Source organism: Canis lupus, chromosome 4 (genome assembly GCF_003254725.2).
Source record: "Canis lupus dingo isolate Sandy chromosome 4, ASM325472v2, whole genome shotgun sequence".
NCBI lineage: Eukaryota > Metazoa > Chordata > Mammalia > Carnivora > Canidae > Canis > Canis lupus.
In genome coordinates, this window is record NC_064246.1 from 71,893,633 (window position 1) to 71,915,473 (window position 21,841).

The window sequence follows — 21,841 nt, forward strand, 5'->3', positions numbered from 1 at the left end:
TTATATTATATATGTATATTAGAGCTGTGTATTCTGTTTTTATAATCTTTTAGAATTTAATATCTTGATTAATATTTTCCAGTGTAAATAAGTCTTTTTTGAAAACTTATTAAACATTTCCCCCATTATTGCATGTTTTTATTTTATTTTATTTTATTTTTTATTTTTTATTTATTTATGATAGTCACAGAGAGAGAGAGAGAGAGGCAGAGACACAGGCAGAGGGAGAAGCAGGCTCCACGCACCGGGAGCCCGACGTGGGATTCGATCCCGGGTCTCCAGGATCGCGCCCTGGGCCAAAGGCAGGCGCCAAACCGCTGCGCCACCCAGGGATCCCATATTGCATCTATTGCATGTTTTAGTTGCTGCCACCTGTTTATTGTTTTAAGTAGTGCTGCAGTGTACATAAATTTTTGTGGGCATTACTAATAATTTCAAGTTTCTAAGAATACTTTCCTAGTGGAGTTCCACAGGACACATTTGATTCCTTTAGCAACAGGTTGTGTCAACACGTGTAAATATAATTTACCAAGGAAGCTCATTTAGAGATTCAGTGCCCAGGCTTTTTAATTAGAGGCTGGCGAGTCATGTAGACCCTTCTGCTTAGCCTGTCCCAAAATTCTACACTCTCAGAAGAACCACAGCTGTTTAACATAAACCACATTATTTGTACAAACAGGTCCAGGGAGCCATTCTCATCAGTTAAGGTGGTGGGAATCTTCCCCAAATCCACGTTCCCAGATGCCATCCAAGGGCCAACATTATAAGCAAGCCTGTTCTTTTTTTTTTTTTTTTTTTTCAAGCCTGTTCTTTTAACTCTTTCCTGCACACTTACCTTATTAAATCATTGTATAAAGTAATAATTTTTACTGGCTAAGGTTTTCATTATTAACGTCATCACTGTGCCACATACAGAATTACCATTTCAAATTTTTTTTTTACCTCTGAGTTGATACAGTTTTACTCTGTGACCATCTTTTAGAATTAAGTTGCTTCACATTAAAGGAGCTTATTTTTGAGGTTCCAATAATGATTTTTGTATGATTAAGATTACTGGAAATCTTGCCTTGGTATAATCCTATAGTAAGTTTAATGCTGGAGAAAATAATTCGTTCTCGTATATTTTTAAGCTTAATGTGAAGTAGTAGTATGTTTTCTCCAAACTTTTAGTGACCAAATGAAGAGTACTGCTTGAAGGCTAAAAAGATTTTTTCAAGATTCTTTTTATTAAAAAAAGCTTATTAACAATAATCTTGAGTGCCTACTATGAGAGGAGTGGTGTTAGGTGCTGAGGTATATAAGATACAAGTGGTTCACATGCACATAGAACTTAATATTGTGAATATGTATCAAGTGACTTCTGGGAAAGAAAAACATTTTGCTATTTTTGGGGCCATAAATTTTATTTTTAAATTTATTTTAATTAATTAATTTTTTAAAAAAGATTTTCTTTGTTAATTCATGACAGACACACACAGAGAGAGGCAGAGACACAGGCAGAGGGAGAAGCAGGCTCCATGCAGGGAGCCCTATGCAGACCCCATTCTGGGGACTCAAGGATCACACTCTGGGCCAAAGGCAGATGCTCAACTGCTGAGCCACCCAGGTGACCTAATTAATTTGTGTGTGTGTGTGTGTGTGTGTGTGTGTGTGTGTGTGAGAGAGAGAGAGAGAGAGAGAGAGAGAAAGAAACAGAGGAGGAGAGCGAGAGGGAGAGAATCCCAAGCACTCTCCACACCAAGCACAAGCCTGACTCAGGGCTTGATCTCACAATCCTGACATCATCTGATCTAAGCTGAAATCAAGAGTTGGATGCTTAACCAACTGAGCCACTCAGGTGTCCTGCCAGAAATTTCATAAAAATTAATGTTAACTTAGTATTTAGATTTAGTAGCTTACCTATTTTCAAATTTCTGAATGCCAGTTTATATTACTGAGCTTTGATTCTCAAATGGAGGTGACACATTTGCTCCTGCTAGTTTATATATCAATCACTGCAGAAATCCTGATGTAACTCCTATCCCCCCACCCCACTTTCTCCGCCCCACATTTTCCTTTTGTCCCTCCCTACCACCAAAGAATCTTATAAAAGTGAACCACTCTTACTAAGGGGAGTGTATCCTAATCCCCAGATCTAATGGTACAGAAAACAGCATTAAAAATCACTGTTCTAGGGGCTCCTGGGTTGTTCAGTCGGTTAAGCATCTGCCTGTGGCTCGGGTCATGATCTCAGGGTCCTGGGATTGAGCCCCATGTCGGGCTCCATGCTCAGTGGGGGAGTCTGCTTCTGCCTCTGCCTCTGTTCCTCTCCCTGCTTGTGCTCTTTTTCTTACTCTCAAATAAATAAAACCTTAAAAAAAAAAAAGAATCACCGTTCTAGTGCTTTCAGATTATTTTTATAGTAAGCTCTGCCTCCTTTTATCGAAGAAAAAAAATTGGAAAGGGAAGGCAGAAGGGAAAATAATGAAATCTAAGCTTACAAGTGCATCATGGCTGGATTGTTTTCTATTTATCCCTCCATGTTTTAAAATAAAACTGGCAACTTGAAGTCCTCAGTAGTTCCTAAGTGTATATGCTCATAATTACGGGCTAATTATTTTTGTTCAGTTGTCCTCAGGAAACACAGATACCTATTATAAATTAGCTTATATAGGTCATTGTCTCAGCAAAAATTTTTAATTACAATTTTCTTCTTGTATAATATTGGGAACTTACCACTTTTGATAGTTTGATCAGAATCTCCTTTGGTCGTTTGCTGTATTCCTTAGTTCCTGAGAAGCCTCCCTGTGAGTTTGGAATGACTAGAAGGGTTCGTCCTGAGGCGGCAGTGAGGGTTATCCAGTCCATGGCCCGGTTCATGGCCGCCTATTTCACCAACCAGCCACTTTGCATTTTGCCACCTCACAATGTGAACGTTCTTCCTCCCCTTCATGTTGAAACAGGTTAGTAAGCAAATAATTTTCTCACTTTGTTTTTTCACATAGTATTTAAAATCGACTTAGACAGTGATCGTTATTCTATGGAAATACTGTTCTAACTTAGTGTGTGACTCATAGATTCCCAGTGACTGTATGTAAATGAATAAAATCTGAAATAAGTAATTGCTTGGGCTTGTTTTTATTGAGTATGGATTCTTAATTACAAATTTTAGACAAAATGGTATTTTTTATAAAGTTTCCATTTTTAAAGTAAAAGGACTGTCACCTTCATTTATATAAAATGGAAATTTAATAAATTTTGAGCATGCTAATTTATAATTTTATTTGGACGATTTGCTTTTATAATTCTCTTTGGATCATTTACTTTGCTCTATTTAATCATCTTATCAATGTCAAAATGTACCACAGATTAGCGCATAGAGAATTGCTCTGCCCTTATGGAGAGAAACATGTACACAGATGTCTATGATGTTCATTTTATTCCACTAATTTTATTAAGTGTCTGCTGTGTGCCAAGCAGCATTGTAGGCGCTAGAAATATATTAGTTTGCACCATATGAGGTTAATAATATGAAGATATTGGTAGTTTTTTTGATGTATGAAATAAACTTATTCTGATTGCTATGAACAAAACAGATAAAATACCTGTTACTTTATGGAGTTTACATCTAATAGCTTGAAACAGAAAATTAAATAAGTGAATACATAAACAAAATATATCAAATGGTAATAGTTGATATGCAGAGGACTGAAATAGAGTAATACATTGTGATTGGGTGGTTGTTGGAGATGGCGAATTGAGGGAAGTGCTCTCTGAGTTGGGACGTGTAAGATGAACTCTTTTTTTTTTTTTTAATTTATTTTTTATTGGTGTTCAATTTACTAACATACAGAATAACCCCCAGTGCGCGTCACCCATTCACTCCCACCCCCCGCCCTCCTCCCCTTCTACCACCCCTAGTTCGTTTCCCAGAGTTAGCAGTCTTTACGTTCTGTCTCCCTTTCTGATATTTCCCACACATTTCTTCTCCCTTCCCTTATATTCCCTTTCACTATTATTTATATTCCCCAAATGAATGAGAACATATAATGTTTGTCCTTCTCCGACTGACTTACTTCACTCAGCAAGATGAACTCTTAATGACAAGAAAGAGCCACCATGGACATATCAGGACTTAAACAGCATTCTAACCAGAGCTTGTGCAAAAGCCTCAGAACAAGAACAAACCTGATGCATTTGAGAAACTGAAATGCAAATGTGGCTGGAGCATAGAAGATGATGTGAGATGAAGTCAGGGATAGAGGCCAGATGTTGTAAGCCAGGGGAAGGAATCTGTACTTTAAGTACAAGGGGCTTTCGCCGGAAGCAACATGAACTGGTAAATATGTACACATATGTTAGAATTATACAAGATGTAAGGTGATTAGCAGTTTCATAGAGGCAGCAACAAGTGTCCCTGCTTCCCTGGGAAGAAGAGTTGGTCGTGACCTGATTATGGTTTCTTTTAGGGAGCTGGTCTGAACAAAAACAGCTTATTCCAGGCTCTGCCTGCTGTGCTGGCCTGTCCACCATGTCCTTGCCTACTATGTCCTAACTCAGATTCAGCTGGTGTTTCTGCCTTTTCACCCTACCAGCCTGTGCTCCTTTCACTCTTATGCTTTCCTCTAAGGCTCTCACATACATATTACTTATTTCCATGTACATTTGATACTACATTTGACCCATGAATGACACAGGTTAGGCATGCCGACCCCCAGCACAGTCAAAAATTCACATAAAATTTTTGACTCCCCAAATCTGAACTGTCAATAACCTACTCTTGACCAGATGCCTTACCTGTTAGAGAAACAGCTAATATGTATTGTATATGTATTATATACTGTATTCTTAGAATAAAGTAAGCTAGAAAAAGAAAATGTTAAGAAAGTCAGAGGAGAAAATAAATTTATATTGTTGTACTGTATTTATCAAAAGAAATCTGTGTATAAGGAGACCTGCCCTGTTCAAACCCATGTTGTTCAAGGGTCAGCTGTATTCATTATCATTACAATGGTTTTATATTTAAGCTCTCTTTTTTGTTACAGCCCTAGGTATTTATCACTTGTGTTTTCTATTTTTGGTAGTGAAGTTTCTGACAATAAATCGTATCCTTAATCCACATTATTTTACTGAAGAAGAGAGGTGGTACTCCATGTGGTTTTTAGAAAAACCTGAAAAAACAAAGGTCAAATCCTGACTTCAAAAATTTGTCTCAGTTTCTTGCCTTTTCTATCCTACATTGTTTATAGGACTTGAGCTCTTTGCCATGATCTTTATCTTTTCAGATCACTTCATATACCTAGGGAAGATTGCTCTTTATCACATGGAGGGAAGAAAGGTGATAGAATTATGGAGTTGTTTTTGGACATATTCATAAACATACATAAAATAAAAGCTCAAATACGTGCCTTTTTAATACTTGTGTAAATCTTCTCAATGAGAGGAGAGGCTAGGAAAGAAAGTTTTGTGATCTCTTTCTAAGCCTAAGACTCTGATTATTGAAAATTTAAATACCTGAAACTTGGTATATATCCTTAGGTTTCTTTAATTTCCTAATATCTTGAAAAAGGATATTTACACGCCTGACTTAATATAGATTTCATGTTAATGTTTTAAATCAGAACTAATGGCAGAATGTATTGAGAATTGAGTTACTTATTTGGTGTGATGTTTGCTGTATAAAAGCAATAAAATGTTCGGAAGATCAAATCATTCAAGTTCTTGTAATAGTATGATAACTTGCTCATAGGAAATAAAAAAGTAGGAAAAATTTAGTCAATCTCTGGTCTCTGCCTACGCAGAATCAAACATTCGTGTGAATGACAATTTTTTTTTGTTTGTTTCTATCCAAATGTGTTTGTCAGAAAGCTAAAGTGTGTTTGGTGTGGGCAGACTGTGTTGGTAACATGAGAAACTAATCGTTTCAAGGAATAGAAACCCATGTATCCCATTTGCCAGTTTTATTTTAAGGATGTGAGTGGGAATGTTAGCAATATGTATTTTTTGAAAAAAACTAGCAGTTCTGTCATTGTATTTCCAAGTTTCTTATTCCATTATTTTAATTAGAGAAAGATCTAGAAGGTTAAGGAGGATGGGACCCTTTGTATATATAATCCAAGGCTGAAATCTTGTCCACTACTCTTTTCTACTTTCTTATAAACATTAATACATTGAATACCTAAAGGCTTGAGTTTTACCTCAAATTAGTTTTTTATTCCATGACACTTTGAGGAATACAAAGTCATATAAATGCATCTCTCCTCACCAAATTTCTAGTAGGAGAAATAGAGATTTATTTCAGAACAGCACACAGAAATAAATGGTACAGTGTGCCCCGGTATATTTAAGTGTATATATATGTGTTTACACTATCTGACATAAAGTTTTCATTAAACTGTGTTTATAGTTGTTTTATGTAATGTACTCAATGCTGTCTCTTCTCTTTCTGTATCCACCTGTTCTGTTTCATTTTTTTTTAAGATTTATTTATTAATGAGAAACACACACAGAGAGAGAGAGAGAGAGAGGCAGAGACACAGGCAGAAAGAGAAGCAGGTTCCATGCAGGGAGCCCGACGTGAGACTCGATCCTGGGTCTCCAGGATCAGGCCCTGGGCCGAAGGCGGTGCTAAACTGCTGAGCCATCTGGGCTGCCCTCTGTTTCATTTTTTAAGAATGCTGGCATTTACTTCATGACCCCCTAATGAGGCATATTCTTCTTCAGTGTTTAAAAAAAAGTAGGGCGATCCCTCGATGGCTCAGCGGTTTAGCACCTGCCTTCGGCCCGGGGCGTGATCCTGGAGTCCCAGGATCGAGTCCACATCGGGCTCCCTGCATGGAGCCTGCTTCTCCCTCTGCCTGTGTCTCTGCCTCTATTTCTCTGTCTCTCATGAATAAATAAATAAAATCTTAAAACAAAACAAAACAAAAAAACCCCTATGTTAAGTATTTTTTTAAACCATTTAAAAAAAAAAAAGATTTTATTTATTTATCATGAGAGACAGAGAGAGAGAGAAAGGCAGAGACACTGACAGAGGGAGAAGCAAGCTCCATACAGGGAGCCCGATTGAGGAGAGCTCAATTCCGGGACTCTGGGATCATGCCCTGAGTCAAAGGCAGCCACAGAGCCGCTGAGCCACCCAGGCGTCCCTATTTTAGACCATTTTTATTTGTTTAGAAAGAGATTCTATTTATTCATGAGAGACACACGGAGAAAGGCAGAGACATAGGTAGAGGGAGAAGCAGGCTTCATGCAAGGAGCTCGATGTGAGACTCAGACCTGGGAATCAGGGATCACGCCCTGAGCCAAAGACGACGCTCAACCATTTAGGGACACCCAGGTGTCCCTAAACCATTTTTTTTTTTTTAAAGAATTTATTTATCATGAGAGACAAACACAGAGAGAGAAGCACAGACACAGGCAGAGGGAGAAGCAGGCTCCACGCAGGGAGCCCGACATGGGACTCGATCCTGGGTCTCCAGGATCACGCCCTGGGCTGAAAGCAGCGTTAAACCGCTGAGCCACCCAGGCTGCCACTCCCTAAACCGTTTTTAAAAAAGATTTTATTTGGGGCACCTGGATGACTCAGTAGTTTGAGCATCTGCCTTTGGCTCAGGTTGTGATCCTGGGGAACTGGGATCAAGTCCCACATCAGGTTCCCTGCAGGGAGACTGCTTCTCCCTCTGCCTGTGTGTCTGCCTCTTTCTCTGTGTTTCTCATGAATAAATAAATAAAATCTTTTTTTTTTTATTTAAAGATTTCATTTATTTATTTGGGAGAGAGAGAGGAAGAGAGCATGAATAAGGGGAGGGGGCAGAGGGAAAGGGAGAAAGAGAGGATAGGGGAGAAACAGATTCCCTGCTGAGGGTAGAGCCTGCCGCAGGGCTCGATCCCAGGCCCCTAGATCATGACCTGAGCTGAAGTCAGATGTTTAATCAGTTGAGCCACCCAGGCACCCATATTTTAAACCATTTTGTGTGTATCTTCCTTGTTATTTTGTGTAGAAATACCCAAGATACTAAAGAGGTTGGAGCACCTGGCTGGCACAGTTAGTGGAGCATGTGACTCTTAATCTCGAGGTTATAAATTTTAGCTCCACATTCGGTGTAAAGATTACTTAAAAATAAAATCTTAAAAAAAAAAGAGAGAGACAGAGATGTGACTATGTGAAGAGGCGTGAGTTCTGATAAATGTAATTGTACTCTCCATTTTGTTTTATGCATAGAACAGTCCCTTCGACTCATTCCTCTGCAGCACTCTATGGTGGCCAGTGTCGTAAGAGATCAGAATCTTTCTGATGTGTGGACAGTTGAATATGCCTTTGAACTATTACTTATTGGTGGCCTCGTTCCAGAGGCCGTGTGGTTGGCACACAAACTTGGAGACTGGAAGACATCTGTTTCCATCGGTGTGGCCTTCCAACTATTCTGCAAACATCATAGCCATTTCATAAGGTATGTATTTTGAGACAAACTTAGGTTAAGAAATAGCAACATAGTGTCATCTATTTTTTCTTTCTCTCATTGCTGGCATTTCCACATTTTGTGGAATCCTTGTTCCAGCATTGTCCAATAACACTGTTTTCAGTGTTGAAAATGTTCTGTTTATATGTGCTGTCAATATGATAGCTAGTAGTCACCTGTAGCTGCTATTGAGCACTTGAAATGTGCCTAGTAAGACCGAGGAACTGAATTTTCAATCTAATTTAAATTTAAATAGCTAAATGCAGTTAGTGGCTACTGTCTTGGACAGCTCAACAACTTTCCTGTGTTAAAAATTTTATTTAAATGAAAAGTTTTGTATTTAGCACATTTGTTAATAATGGCCTCAAAGGGCTTTTAGTCAGTGGGAGAGTTTGTGTTAAGTAGGTTTTGGATTTCATGCTAATCAAGCTAGTTATCTGTATTTTACCTCTTTTGAATATTATGGTATTGCTGTATCTGATATTTTTCAGTTCAAATTCAACATATATTTATTTATTAAGTAACCTCTCTGTACTAAGTTCTATGCCAGGTATCTTTGTGGATATAAACTTAAATGACACATAGTCTCCATGTTTAAGGTTTTATAGTTTAATAGAGAAATTAGGACAAAACATTATCACAATTTAGGTAGTATGGCAAGAAAAGTACTGGTTCTCCAGTGGAGAGAGCAATAGTATGAAGCAGGCATAGGACAGGAAATACTTTATGTGGGAGATATCATTTGAGATGGGCATTAGAGAGAAGACAGGATCTCTACAAATGGAGTAGCTATAGTGAGAGAACATTCCAAACATGAGCAAAGGTTATGGCAAAAGATAAGATTGGTTCAGTTTGGTTAGAGTAGACTGTAGGGTAGTAATGGGAAATGATGATGGGAAGATATATTAGTATCATAATTGTGGAGAGCCTTAAAAATCTCCTTAATGCAATGCTTCTTCAGTTATTTCTTTTTTTCTCTCCAGTTATTTCTTTTTAAAACAGAGGATAAATAAAAAGTGAATTTCACTGTTTCTTAAAATTTCATGTTTAGTTCTTAGTGTATTAATATTTCATTTTTTTCAAAATTTGGAATCATTTCACTTAACTTGATGTGATTTCAGGACCAAGAAAATGAGTCTGAATTTACCAATAAATTTGACTCCAGCACAAATTTTCCAGGAAAAGCTGCAGTGTTTTTTAGGTCGGGCAGCCTCATTGGAAGCAAAAAATGAAATGGGCTCAAAATACAAACAAGTTACAGGTATGTTACCCACATATAGTCTGACAATGTAACAGCTTAATTATATAGACTTTATGATATTATAAAAAACTTGTTAATACCCACAGTTACATTAAACTTTGAAGTTAAGCTTATCAAAGATTAAAGTTTGCTATTTATTCTTAATCACGGGAGCATCCAAAACTTATTCCAGCTTAAAAAATTGCAGTAACTGGGCAGCCCCGGTGACGCTGCAGTTTAGCACCGCCTGCAGCCCAGGGTGTGATCCTGGAGACTGGATCGAGTCCCACGTCGGGCTTTCTGCATGGGGCCTGCTTCTCCCTCTGCCTGTGTCTCTGCCTCTCTCTGTGTCTCTATGAATAAATAAATAAAAATCTTTTAAAAAAATTACAGTAACTGAATAATACTCTGATTTTCTGTACGTATCTTTTTACTAGTTATATTTTGCTACATTTGGATTATTTTCTTTTGTAGTCATAGTCCTAGAATCTCGTACACAGGAGGGTACTTAAAAGTATTTAGTTCTCTTTCTAAGTACATAAATTACAGAGTCGGTTTTGTTTTTAGTTTGAAAAGTTCAGAGTGGGGCAGCCTGGGTGGCTCGGTGGTTTAGCGCCGCTTTCAGTCCAGGGCATAATTGGATCGAGTCCCATGTCAAGCTCCTTGCTTGGAGCCTGCTTCTCCTTCTGCCTGTGTCTCTGCCTCTCTCTCTGTCTCTGTCTCTATGAATAAATAAATAAAATCTTAAAAAAAAAAAAGTTTAGAGTGGTGTTACAAAATTAAAAATAATGTAATATCACATATATTACATAGATTTACCCAGGAGCCCTTAAAATTTGTCTGTGATATAGATGGAGAAATTTAGATGAAGAGTAATGAAGTCAGGTATTTAAAGTTGTATTTTTTTTTTTTTTAATTATTCACTCATGAGAGACACAGAGAGAGGCAGAGACACAGGCAGAAGGAGAAGCAGGCTCCATGCAGGGAGCCCGATGTGGGACTCGATCCTGGGTCTCCAGGATCATGCCCTGGGCCAAAGGCAGATGCTCAACTGCTGAGCCACCCGGGCGCACTAAAGTTGTATGTTTAATGACACCTGTGGGACCCTGTGGTTTTATTAGTGCATGCCTCCATTCAGCAGTGAGACTTCTAACTCTTAGAACTTATTTCTCTTTCCAGAAAGAACTCCTAATACTTGGAAATCTGACTAAAAACTTTTCTTTGATACTTTTCTATCAATATTTTTTAAACTTACTTTTTACTTTTTTAGTTTTTATTTATTTTTAAACATTTTATTTATTTGACACAGAGAGAGAGCAAGAGAACAGCAGAGGGAGAGGGAGAAGCAGGCTCCTCACTGAACAGGGAGCCTAATGTGGGGCTCGATCTCAGGACCTTAGGATCGTGACCTGACCGAAGATAGATGCGCAACTGACTGAGCAACCCAGGCACCCCTGTCAATATTTTTTTAAATAGATGAAAGATATGTAACTACATGAAAGTTGTCTTTTGAAAAAAAAGACAAAGTCCTAGTCTGAACTTACAGTTTTGACAATATGTTGTTTTAAATAATCTGCAAAACTTTCCCACAGTAAATTTATAAGTAAAATGTGTTTCTAGGTAAAATATAAAACATAAGCATAAAAATACACATTTTAAGGCTAATAAATAGAGAAAGTGGGGGAAATTTCCAGGAGTCAGAAACAAAGAGGAAATAAAAACTCAGTGGATTCCATGCCTAAGGTATTTACCTAAATATAATAAAAACATAGAACCACCCAAAGACCTGTATACAAATTTCATGGCAGCTTTTTTCATAATAGTCAAAAACTTGAAACAACTCTAATGCTCATCAACTGGTGGATGGATAAACCAATTTCAGTTATCTGTACAATTGAATAATAATGAAGAGAGGTAAACTACTGATAACATGCAACAAAATAGATGAATTGCAGAACCATTGTGCAGAATGAAAGAAGTCGGAAAGATTACATATTGTTTGATTCCATTTATGTGCCATGTTATTAAAAAGTAACACCAGGGGGATCCCTGGGTGGCGCAGCGGTTTGGCGCCTGCCTTTGGCCCAGGGCGCGATCCTGGAGACCCGGGATCGAATCCCACATCGGGCTCCCGGTGCATGGAGCCTGCTTCTCCCTCTGCCTGTGTCTCTGCCTCTCTCTCTCTCACTGTGTGCCTATCATAAATAAATTAAAAAAAAAAAAATTAAAAAAAAAATAAATAAAAAGTAACACCATAAGGAGGGCACCTAGGTGGCTCAGTTGATTATCAGACTCATGGGTTGTCGAATTGAACCCCATGTCAGTTCCACACGGGGAATCTGCATGAAGGATTCTTTCCATCTGCTTCTCTCCCCTTCACACTCTCCCTCTGCTTCCCCCTCTCTCAAATAAATATATAAATCTTAAAAAAAAAAACACTATAAGGACAGGAAACAGATCAGTGGTTGCCAAAAGAAAGGTGTAAGACAACTTTTTTGGGGTGATGGCGTTCTTACAGGGCTGTATAGATTTGCCAAAACTCATTGAACTATATACTTAAGGATGAATTTTAGTATATGTAAATTATACCTTATAAACTGATTTAAAAACAAACTCAGCAGATGGTTAGTGAAGTATAAAATGAATTTGAACTATAGGTAAATACATATATATATTTATATATACTTTATATTTATATATATTCTAGGTATATATGTATATATATATACACACACAGAGAGAAAGATAAAAATAGATACAAAATAGATAAAAAGAGTTGGAATATATAAAAGAAGAAAATATGAAAGAGGTCAAGTTTTATAGAGTACAGAATAGGAGGCCATAACATTTGTGTAATAGGAATTCCAATACCAGATTGTGGCTAGTAGCTATCTCTGGTGAGAGTGAGTAGAATATGAATGGTACAATAAGAAATTTCTGCTGTATCGGTAACATTAAAAAAAATTAACTGAATATACCAACAATGTTAATATCAGACAAGGATGAAAAGTTGATACATGAGTGTTTTCATATTATATTCTATATGTTAAAGGATGCTTTAAATATAAAAACCCCTAAATCTCCAGTTCTATCACCAGCATCTCCTTGCATTTTACCTCTGGGACATGTCCACATATATACTGATATTTATATAGTTGAATCCAGATAGTAGGACTATTTTGTTTGGTTTTTCTTTAGCTGTATGACATGTCATTTTTACTAACCTTTATTTAAAAAATACTATGGTGGGGGCACCTGGATGGCTCAGTTGGTTAAGTGTCTGACTAGATTTCATCTCAGGGTTGTGAGATCCAGCCCGGCATTGGGCTCCAAGCTGGGCATGGAGCATGCTTAAGAGTCTCTCCCTTCTCCCTTTGCCTCCCCCTCACTCATGTGCATGCTCGTATGCATGCATTCTCTTAAAAAAAAAAAAAAAGTACTGGGTACCTGGGTGCTTAGTGGTTGAGCATCTCTGCCTTTGGCTCAGGTTGTGATCCTGGGGTCCTGGGATTGAGTCCTGCATCAGGCTCCCTATAGGGAGCCTGCTTCTCCCTCTGCCTGTGTTTCTGCTGCTCTCTGTAGGTTTCTCATGAGTAATTAAATAAAATCTTAAAAAAAAAAATACTATGGTGGACTAATAAGAAAAAGAAAAAAATTACTTTCCCACTGCCTTCATTCACATAAGGTTGTATATTATTTACGTGTCTTTCTTGACATTTTTCCCATTATTTTTTCATGTATTATTTTTTGACGCAGGACTTATTCCAAGTATATTTTTGTTATATAGTTGTCATCACACTATCTTATGTAATTTTGGAAAAGGTCTTATGCTCTAATTGCCTATAATCTTAAAGTAGCAGAAGAGGGTTGCCTGAGTGGCTCAGTCGGTTAAGCATCTGACTCTAGATTTTGGCTCAGGTCATGATCTCAAGGTTGTGAGCTCGAGCCCTGCATTGGGTTCTGCTCTGGATATGGAGCCTGCTTAAGATATTCTCTCTCCCTCTCCTCCTGCCCCTTCTTCTGCACCCACCCCTCCATATTCCCATGCATTTTCTCTCTCTAAAAAAAAAAAATGGTAGCAGAATAGTTATTAAATTCTCCCTAGAAATTGGCCTGTTTTGCATGTCATCCAGTATGTTTGTTTTTGATGATTGGCTTTTTCAGATAGGAGATTTTACACTACAGAAAAGGATCAGCATAATATAAACTTTAATTTACCTGATTTTGTGTTTGGTAGATCCCATTGAAGAAGAAGATGTAAATCTGCTATTTGGTTCAGTGCAAGAAGTATTGAAAGCAGCAGTTATGGCCGATGCAGATGTTCTATCAGAGACATTTCAGCTCCTGGTCACCTCTGCCAAGGACTTGAGTAAGAGACTGTGGGGCTTGGTGCCAGTTGGCTTGTACCTACCAGCTCCTCCGTTATATTGTCCTCAGCCAGCTATTCTTAGTGAAGTAAGCTAAATGTTTAATATTTTAATTAACTTAAACTTGATTTTTTTTTATTAGATGAACTCATTAAACTTGATTTTGTACGAATTTTAAGATAACCAACTTAACGATAATAATCAAGTTAAGAATGAAAGCCCTAAAGACAAACTTCCGAATCCCAGCTTTGCTGTTTATTAATTGTATCATCTTAGGTAATGCACTGACCTGTTTAAGTTTCCTTATATGAGAAATGTAGATGATGATAGTACCTGTAATAGCATTATTGTGAGGATTAAATGAGATAGCCTGTAATAGGTTTTACCTCAGGGCCGAGGACACATGTAAGCACTCAATCAATGTTAAAATTATGGCACTAATAAAATCAAGAGAGAGTACTCTATGTCCAGATTTTTAAAAAATAGACATTTGTTTAGGGTAGCAAAAATGAATATCAGAATTTAGAAGCCATACATTATTTCAGTCTTTTATTCACCTCATTGTCTTTGCCTTTTTTTTTTTTTTTAAGATTTTATTTATTTATTCATGAGAGAGACAGAGAGGCAGGGACGTAGGCAGAGGGAGAAGCAAGCTCCCTCTGGGGAGCCTGATGCGGGACTTGATCCCTGACCTGGGGATCATGACCTGAGCCAGACGCTCAACCACTAAGCCACCCAGGTGCCCTGTCTTTGCCTCTTTTGAAATACTTTTTTTTTTTAATTTGATACATCATTTTTTTCTCCTTCACTATTCAGTTGATAGTTCTGCCGTAAAGAGCAGTACAATGTTCCTCTCAGGAACTTCTCTGCTCTCATAACATTATGTTAGCTGACTTTAAGAGTTAAAGTGTTAATGCAAATTATTTACATTTAAATTATTTTAATATTTGATTAATATTTTTTACTTCAGTAATTTTATTTTTATTAATTTATTTATTTTAAAGATTTTATTTATTCACAAGAGACAGAGAGAGAGAGAGGCAGAGACACAGGCAGAGAAAAGAGAAACAGGCTCCGTGCAGAGAGCCTGATGTGGACTTGATCCCAGGATTCTGGGATCACGCTGAGTCAAAGGCAGATGCTCAACCGCCGAGCCACCCAGGCGCCCCTTGATTAATATTTTGAAGTGATTCTGGTATTGTTTTTTTTTACTACTTAATGTTTTAGTATTAGCAACTTCTATCTGTATTTGGTTTTTTTTTTTTTTTTAGTTTTTTTTATATTCTTATTTGTTATATTTAAGGTTATGTTTCAATGGGTTAAAAATATTTTATTGATATTTCAAATGTAATATGTTATACATGGGAGGAATAAATAGTCCATTGTATTTCTCAGTGATTCATTTTTTCTGTCACATCTGAGTCTTCAGTGTATTGGTTTAGAAATAAGAACCTTTAAGGCATTTTTTGGAATATACTGTGCTGATACTAGTTTGAGTGGTTATGATCCTTAGTAGTGATTCATTTTATTATTTTTTATTAAAATTAAAATCCTTTGGGTTGGAAATAATAGAAAACTTGATCCAAATTGGTTGGCATAATTAAGAAGCCTAGTAGCAGGATAGCTTTCTGGCTCAGTTATGTTAGCATAGGTTTGAGCTCTTCCTCTCTAGTTTATTTTTTAATGTGTTAGCTTCAGCTTAAGGCTGGCTGTTTTTGTGAGAGCAGGGTGGTCTAAGGATACCTTGTCCATATCTAGAGGGAGAAGGAAGGGGAGAAAGAAAAACAGAAGTATTTTTCACCAGGATTCCAAGTAAGGGTATGGAGATTCACTCTTGGCCCAGGAGAATGGAAGGTTCTGTTTGGCAGTCCATTCCCTGGAAGCTGGGGATGTAGGATCAGCTCTCATTAAATCATCTAGGCAATGTCAGGGAGGGGCAGATACTCAATTAAAAATTGAAGGCAATGAAGAAGTGGTAATAGTAGGATGATGGGGAAGCAAATATTTATAATACATTATCTCATTCTCTGAGAAATTAATTTTTGGCTTATTGACTTGATAGTATTTATTCAACAAATATTTATTGGATCCTATTACATGTTGGACATTATTCCATGCACTGTGATAATACAAAGATAAATGACAAGGTCTTTGCTCTTGAGTAGATCTCAATGTAATGGGAAACATAAATCAGTACAGAACAAATCAGTAAAAACTCTCATGGAAGTCTAAGCAAAGTGTCATAGTCACACAGAACAGGAGGGCTTCACAGAGGGTGACATTGAAATATAAAGATTTTTCCAGGCAGAGGAAGGGAAATGACATTCTTGAAAGGAGCCTTCTATGTAACATTCTACCAATGCAGTCAGGCAGGAGTGGTGGGCTTTAACTGTTATAGGGGAAGACTTGGGTTTAGGGTCAGTTTAGCCCTTTACATTGTTTGAGATGAGAGAAATATTTCCTTGACACTAGAAATAGCTATAGTTGAAATCTCTGACGCCATCCCTCAAAATTTCTTTTATAAATCTCCAAGAAAATTTTAGTTTGAGAAACACTATATTTGTTTTCACCTCAACCCTCAAAATTTTCATATTACTAGCTACTAAAATCAGTTGTTTTGTTTTCTTCAGGAAGATGGCGATGATCTTGTTTTAAAAGCTGAGAAAGAAAACCGCCAAAAGGTGTCTGGAATCCTTCAACGTATCCTCTTGCTTTTCCGGGCAGCCCGGTGTTCTTTTCCTGTGGCACAGTGGTACATATTGCAGTTGAGATGGGCGAGAAAAGTCATGCAGAAGGTGTGGAAATGTCTTAGTCACTCATGTGCTATGTTAAACTATTTAAATATATTAATACTTATTAATATGTATAAATACTGACATTTTCCTAAGAAATCCTACCCTATAAATCCATAGATTTCAGGTTTGTTTATAATAAGCAACCTAATCAGTCTAGTTCTTCTGGTCTGCTGAAAGAGGACACTGTACTGAGTCTCTTTGTTAGTCCCATTCTGTCTGGCACTATAAAGCATAACATAATTAATTCCAGGTAATTTTAGTTACTTTTTTTTCTTTTTCCCACCATTATTGAAGATGTAAAGTCAATTTAGGGATTTCCCCCCCACTTCATCCTGAGGTATTATCTGTGTTCTATGGGGGCTGATGTGGGGTCATACTCTGGGATGTTAAAGTTAGTTCTTGGCTGTGTGTTTCCTTTCAGTAATCTCCACCAGTTGGAGTCTCCCCCTTGCTATCTTCTAAGATGTGCGATTCAGTTGAGTCTGGAGCTGTCATCCCCTTCTGCACTGACTTCACCTGAGTTGTAATTGGATCCTTATCTGATCTATAGCCAAATGGGACATCTGCTCATGTTCCTTATCCAGCTGCAAGTTCTTTGTGGGCCTGTTGTCTGTCTCTCTGAAATGTGGAAATAAGTATTATTAGTCCCAAATACCTTTAATTTGGCCCTTGGTTATATTTAAATGTTTTCTTTTGTTTTTGTTTTTTTGTTTGTTTGTTTTTGTTTTTAAATAAGCTCTATGCCCCTTGTGAGCCCAGTACAGAGCTTAAACTCATGACCCTGAGATCAAGACCTAAGCTGAGATCAAGAGTTGAATGCTTAACCAACTGAGCCACCCAGGTGGCCCAGTCCTTGGTTATATTTAAAACAAGAATCTACAACTTTTCTTAGTAGGAACCTTTAGAGAGACTTTGAGAAGTTACCAAATTGTTTTTAAAAATTAGGCTTTTTAAAAGAAAGGTTTGTAAAATTTGCATACAGCTACCATAAAGATATAACATAAAACTATACCCATTCTGTATCTTGTCATCCCAAAATTGTTTTTAAAGTATGTCTAGTAAGAAGGGCAAAGAGTTTTCCTCTCTTATTGAAAGATTGGTTTTAATAGTTTCAAGATCTATTGAGTCTGTTTATTACAGGAAACTTAATTTTATTTTATTATTTATTTATTTATTTATTTATTTAAAAATTTTTAATTATTTATTCATGAGAGACACACAGAGGCAGAAACATAGAGAAGCAGGCTCCACGCAGGAAGCCCCATGCGGGACTTGATCCTGGGACTGCAGGATCAGGCCCTGGGCCAAAGGCAGACGCTCAACCTCTCAGCCACCCAGGTTTCCCGGAAACTTCATTTTAAAAATTGGTTAAGTAAACAGTTTTCTACAATAAAGTTGGAAATGAGATTTGCATTGCAGTTTGGTCTTATGTACAAATCCTAGCAGTAATCTCACTTAATCTAGCTTTAATTAACTCAGCTAGCCTTAAGACTGTGTTAAGACTTTAGCAACACAGCTGAAGACATGCCTCCTAGGATGAACAGGCCATAGACCAGAGCTTTTGTGTGTATACTCATTGGCACTGTAATTGTCCAGTGCCCCATGTGACTTGCGGCTTATCTTTAAGGCTGTTGTCAATCCTTGGGCTATATACAGAGGTGACCCACAGATTCCCTCTAATTCAGTATTCCTCAAATTTATCTGATAGTTTTATTGATAGCCCATGAATTTATTGAATTTGGGAGAGGTACCAAAAATGTGGAGATCCATTCTTACAGAAATATGTATGATTCATAAGTGATTCCCTTTATTGCTGTATTCTCTACCTCCTTCATTTAGACTTTATTGAGCATATAACTTAATTACAAATTTAGTTGTAGTAAATTGATGTTTTCTAATTGGTTGGGATGGTGGAACACTTGTTGCTACCAAAATTATAAGGTCTTTATTCATGAAAGCAAAAAGCCACATTTCTCGTGCAGTTGCATGCCAAAATGTGAACTGTTGCTACAGGAATTTGAACACTTGGCAGGGACCAGAGATCTGATTACAAGACTGCTCATGCACATGGCTAAGAGGTTGGTGCTCATTGTTGGCAGGAGGCTTCCTGAACAAGTGATCTAAAAGACTGCAGGGTGGAAGCTACAATGGTTTTAAGACTTAATCTCAGAAATCAATATAACCACTTCTATATTCTGTTAATTAGAAACCAGTTACTTAGTATGATCTATATTCTAGGTGAGGGAAGTTAGGCTCTACCTTTGAAGGGATGAGTTTTAAAGAATTTGTGGACATATTTTAAAACTACCATATTATTATACCAAAGTTAACTAATTCCTTATTAATATCTAATACCTGGTCCTAATAACATTTCCCCGATTATTTTGAAAATGTCTTTTTTATAGTAGGTTTTTTGGAATCAAGGTCCGAATGAGGTTCACCCATGTTTGGTTATGAGATTATAGGAAGGACTATATTATCAAGTCTGACTCAAACTTTATACCAATAATTTCAAGGATATACCTAAAAGACACAGGTGAAAACTGCAATTGCATATATTGTTCCCAAGGTTTTTCTTGCTGTGAAAGAATGTGACCTGGCCTCTGTTTAACACAAAAGAGAACTGAATCAGTTACTGAACATCTCCTTTTTAGATCTCTTTAATTATATAACTCGTGTGACATTTCCAGCAAGCCATATTCCATAAATCCATGTATCCTATGTTTATAATAACCAGCCTAGCTAGGTTCTGTACATCTAGTACATACTGTTAATTTGTTTGATAACAGGTCTGTCATTAGCATGCTTACAAGGGGATTTGATGAGATTGTGTCTTTGTGGAAGTGAATAGAAGAGGGAAAAAGTAGATTACAAGCCTGCTGCTAATCCTTTTTTTCAGGTTACTGTCTCTTAGATTCCTTTTCTTTTATTCTATAGTAGTTTCCTTTAATTTTTTTTCTCTTCTTGATTTGTAGAGAAACTTGGTAATTTGTCCTGTACCATATTCTGTATGTTTGATAGTGTATCCATTTAGTGTCATTTAACTCATTCCTCTTTCCTTTTATTTCCCCATGAACTAGTAATTACTCTATACTCTTTGAGGTAGAGAGGCTTGATCAGGTTCACATTTTTTTTTAAGATTTTATTTATTTATTCATGAGAGAGAGAGAGAGAGAGAGAGGCAGAGACAGAGACACAGGCAGAAGGAGAAGTAGGCTCCACGCAGGGAGCCCGATCCCGGGTCTCCAGGATCACACCTTGGGCTGAAGGCGGCGCTAAACCGCTGAGCCACCCGGGCTGCACTGGTTCACATTTTCTTAGAAATGAGTCCTTCATAAATGGTGTTGTATACTTCCCTGTTATATCATTTCATGTGACACATAGGACTTTTTATTATTTCACTTTTAATGATGGTGAGATAGACTCAAGGGTTTGGGTTGTGTTTTACCCACTCACATTCTCCATCAACCCAGCAACTTTTTACCTAATTGGACATTGATTGATGATCCTTGCTGCAGTCGGTACTTTATTAGGAATTGCCAAATGGTGACTTTCTAATCCTGTCACTCAAGTTTTTTAAAGTTATATAGGTAGGTAGAGCTTTTGTCATATTTATTTTTAGGTACTGCATGTAGTTTTACTTTGGATAAGAGATACTTAAATTTCTCTTTTTCTTTATTATGCCTTTGGGGAAAGTCAGGACAAATAGCATTATATTCTTTCTATATAGGCAAAACTGAGAGATGAAAAAAATTTCGTTGAAACTTTCTTTTCACTTTTGTGACCTAGCCTAGTGAATTTTTTGAATTAAATTTGTGAGTCAAGTTTCTGAAACTATGGCTCATTTCAGGGATATTTTCTTATATGGTATAAGAACCATGCTGTGTTTTCTATTCTGTATGGTTTCTCTTACCTGCCTTGTTTGTTCCTTTATAGTTTCCTTAAAAATAGATTTAGATGACTGATAATTAACATATTTTATCATTCTTTCAGATTCGAATGAAAGGATCTCTTCCTTCATTGAGTCCTTTCCCTCAATCATTACTTAATTACTGTAAAGGAGGTGTAGCATTCTTTCGACCTGGAGCAGTTGGAGACCACAAGCTTGATGAAGTTTCTGTTAAAGCAATAGGTTTGTCCAAAATGAACTGCTTGTGTAGAAATTAGGCCTAAATATTAATAATGACACAATTTACAATTGATTTGGGGAACTTTTTATGCAATGGAATACTACACTGGCAGTGAAAAGACAGTATATGTATATATTACCACCATGGAAAGATATCCAGGATATATTAAATGAAAAAAAAAAGACCTATTTCACCACAGCATACATAGTATGATCATATATATCTTTGCATACTTTTATTGCTTTTAATTAAAAAGTCATTTAATAATGGAAAGTATTATTTCTAGTATTGCAAAGTTTTAAACTTAGTTGCCTATCATAAGGAATTTTCCTAATAAATTAACCCTACAGTATTAAGTAGAGCTGTGTATATTGGTTTTGAGCATTATCAACAAAATACTATGAAGCTTAGAGCAAAGAAACTACTAGTAAATAGAGTAAGTTATTTAGAAAAATGTTTTCAATATTTTTAGGCAACTGCCATGCATACAATATTTGTGCATAAAAATTCTGTAAGGGTTTACATGACTTTTATATAATGTGTTGGCAATGAATATATGTTTCTCTTATAATCAACAAAATAGAGACATTTATTTTGGCAAAAAAAACAAGCAGTGGTGAAGTTGTTCTACATTAACGTACATACTCATCCAGTCTCTCATATTTGTATTCCCAATTTAGGTTGCTTCAGAGAACTTTGTGCTTTGTGTTGGATGCTACATATTCGTGATAAGTTATCCTATAATTGCAGACAATATCAGAAAGCAAGAGAAAACGTGGAGGGAAAAAAGGTATTTCTCTGCACAGGAATAAGAAAGACGAACAAATGTTACTTGGGAAGTTATTGCTTGATTAGAAGATTTTACTGT

At 36.8% G+C, this 21,841-nt stretch overlaps 1 protein-coding gene across 29 annotated transcripts in view; it reads left to right on the top strand.

The window, feature by feature from the left end:
• Positions 1–21,841, top strand: part of CPLANE1 (ciliogenesis and planar polarity effector complex subunit 1) — a 138,045-nt gene that overhangs the window by 29,420 nt on the left and 86,784 nt on the right. For 26 of the 29 annotated variants that reach the window (XR_007410379.1, XR_007410378.1, XM_049109321.1 and 23 more), the window contains 8 exons: positions 1,469–1,606; positions 2,769–2,942; positions 8,204–8,432; positions 9,563–9,702; positions 13,919–14,136; positions 16,679–16,843; positions 20,837–20,975; positions 21,654–21,763. Coding sequence is in view for 27 of the 29 variants with exons in the window: in XM_049109321.1 (XP_048965278.1) it covers positions 1,469–1,606; positions 2,769–2,942; positions 8,204–8,432; positions 9,563–9,702; positions 13,919–14,136; positions 16,679–16,843; positions 20,837–20,975; positions 21,654–21,763 (1,313 nt within the window). In the remaining 2 variants the exon portion in view is untranslated. The remainder of the gene's footprint in view (positions 1–1,468; positions 1,607–2,768; positions 2,943–8,203; positions 8,433–9,562; positions 9,703–13,918; positions 14,137–16,678; positions 16,844–20,836; positions 20,976–21,653; positions 21,764–21,841) is intronic. The other 3 variants (XM_049109333.1, XM_035715654.2, XM_025436419.3) reach the window with 1 other exon arrangement.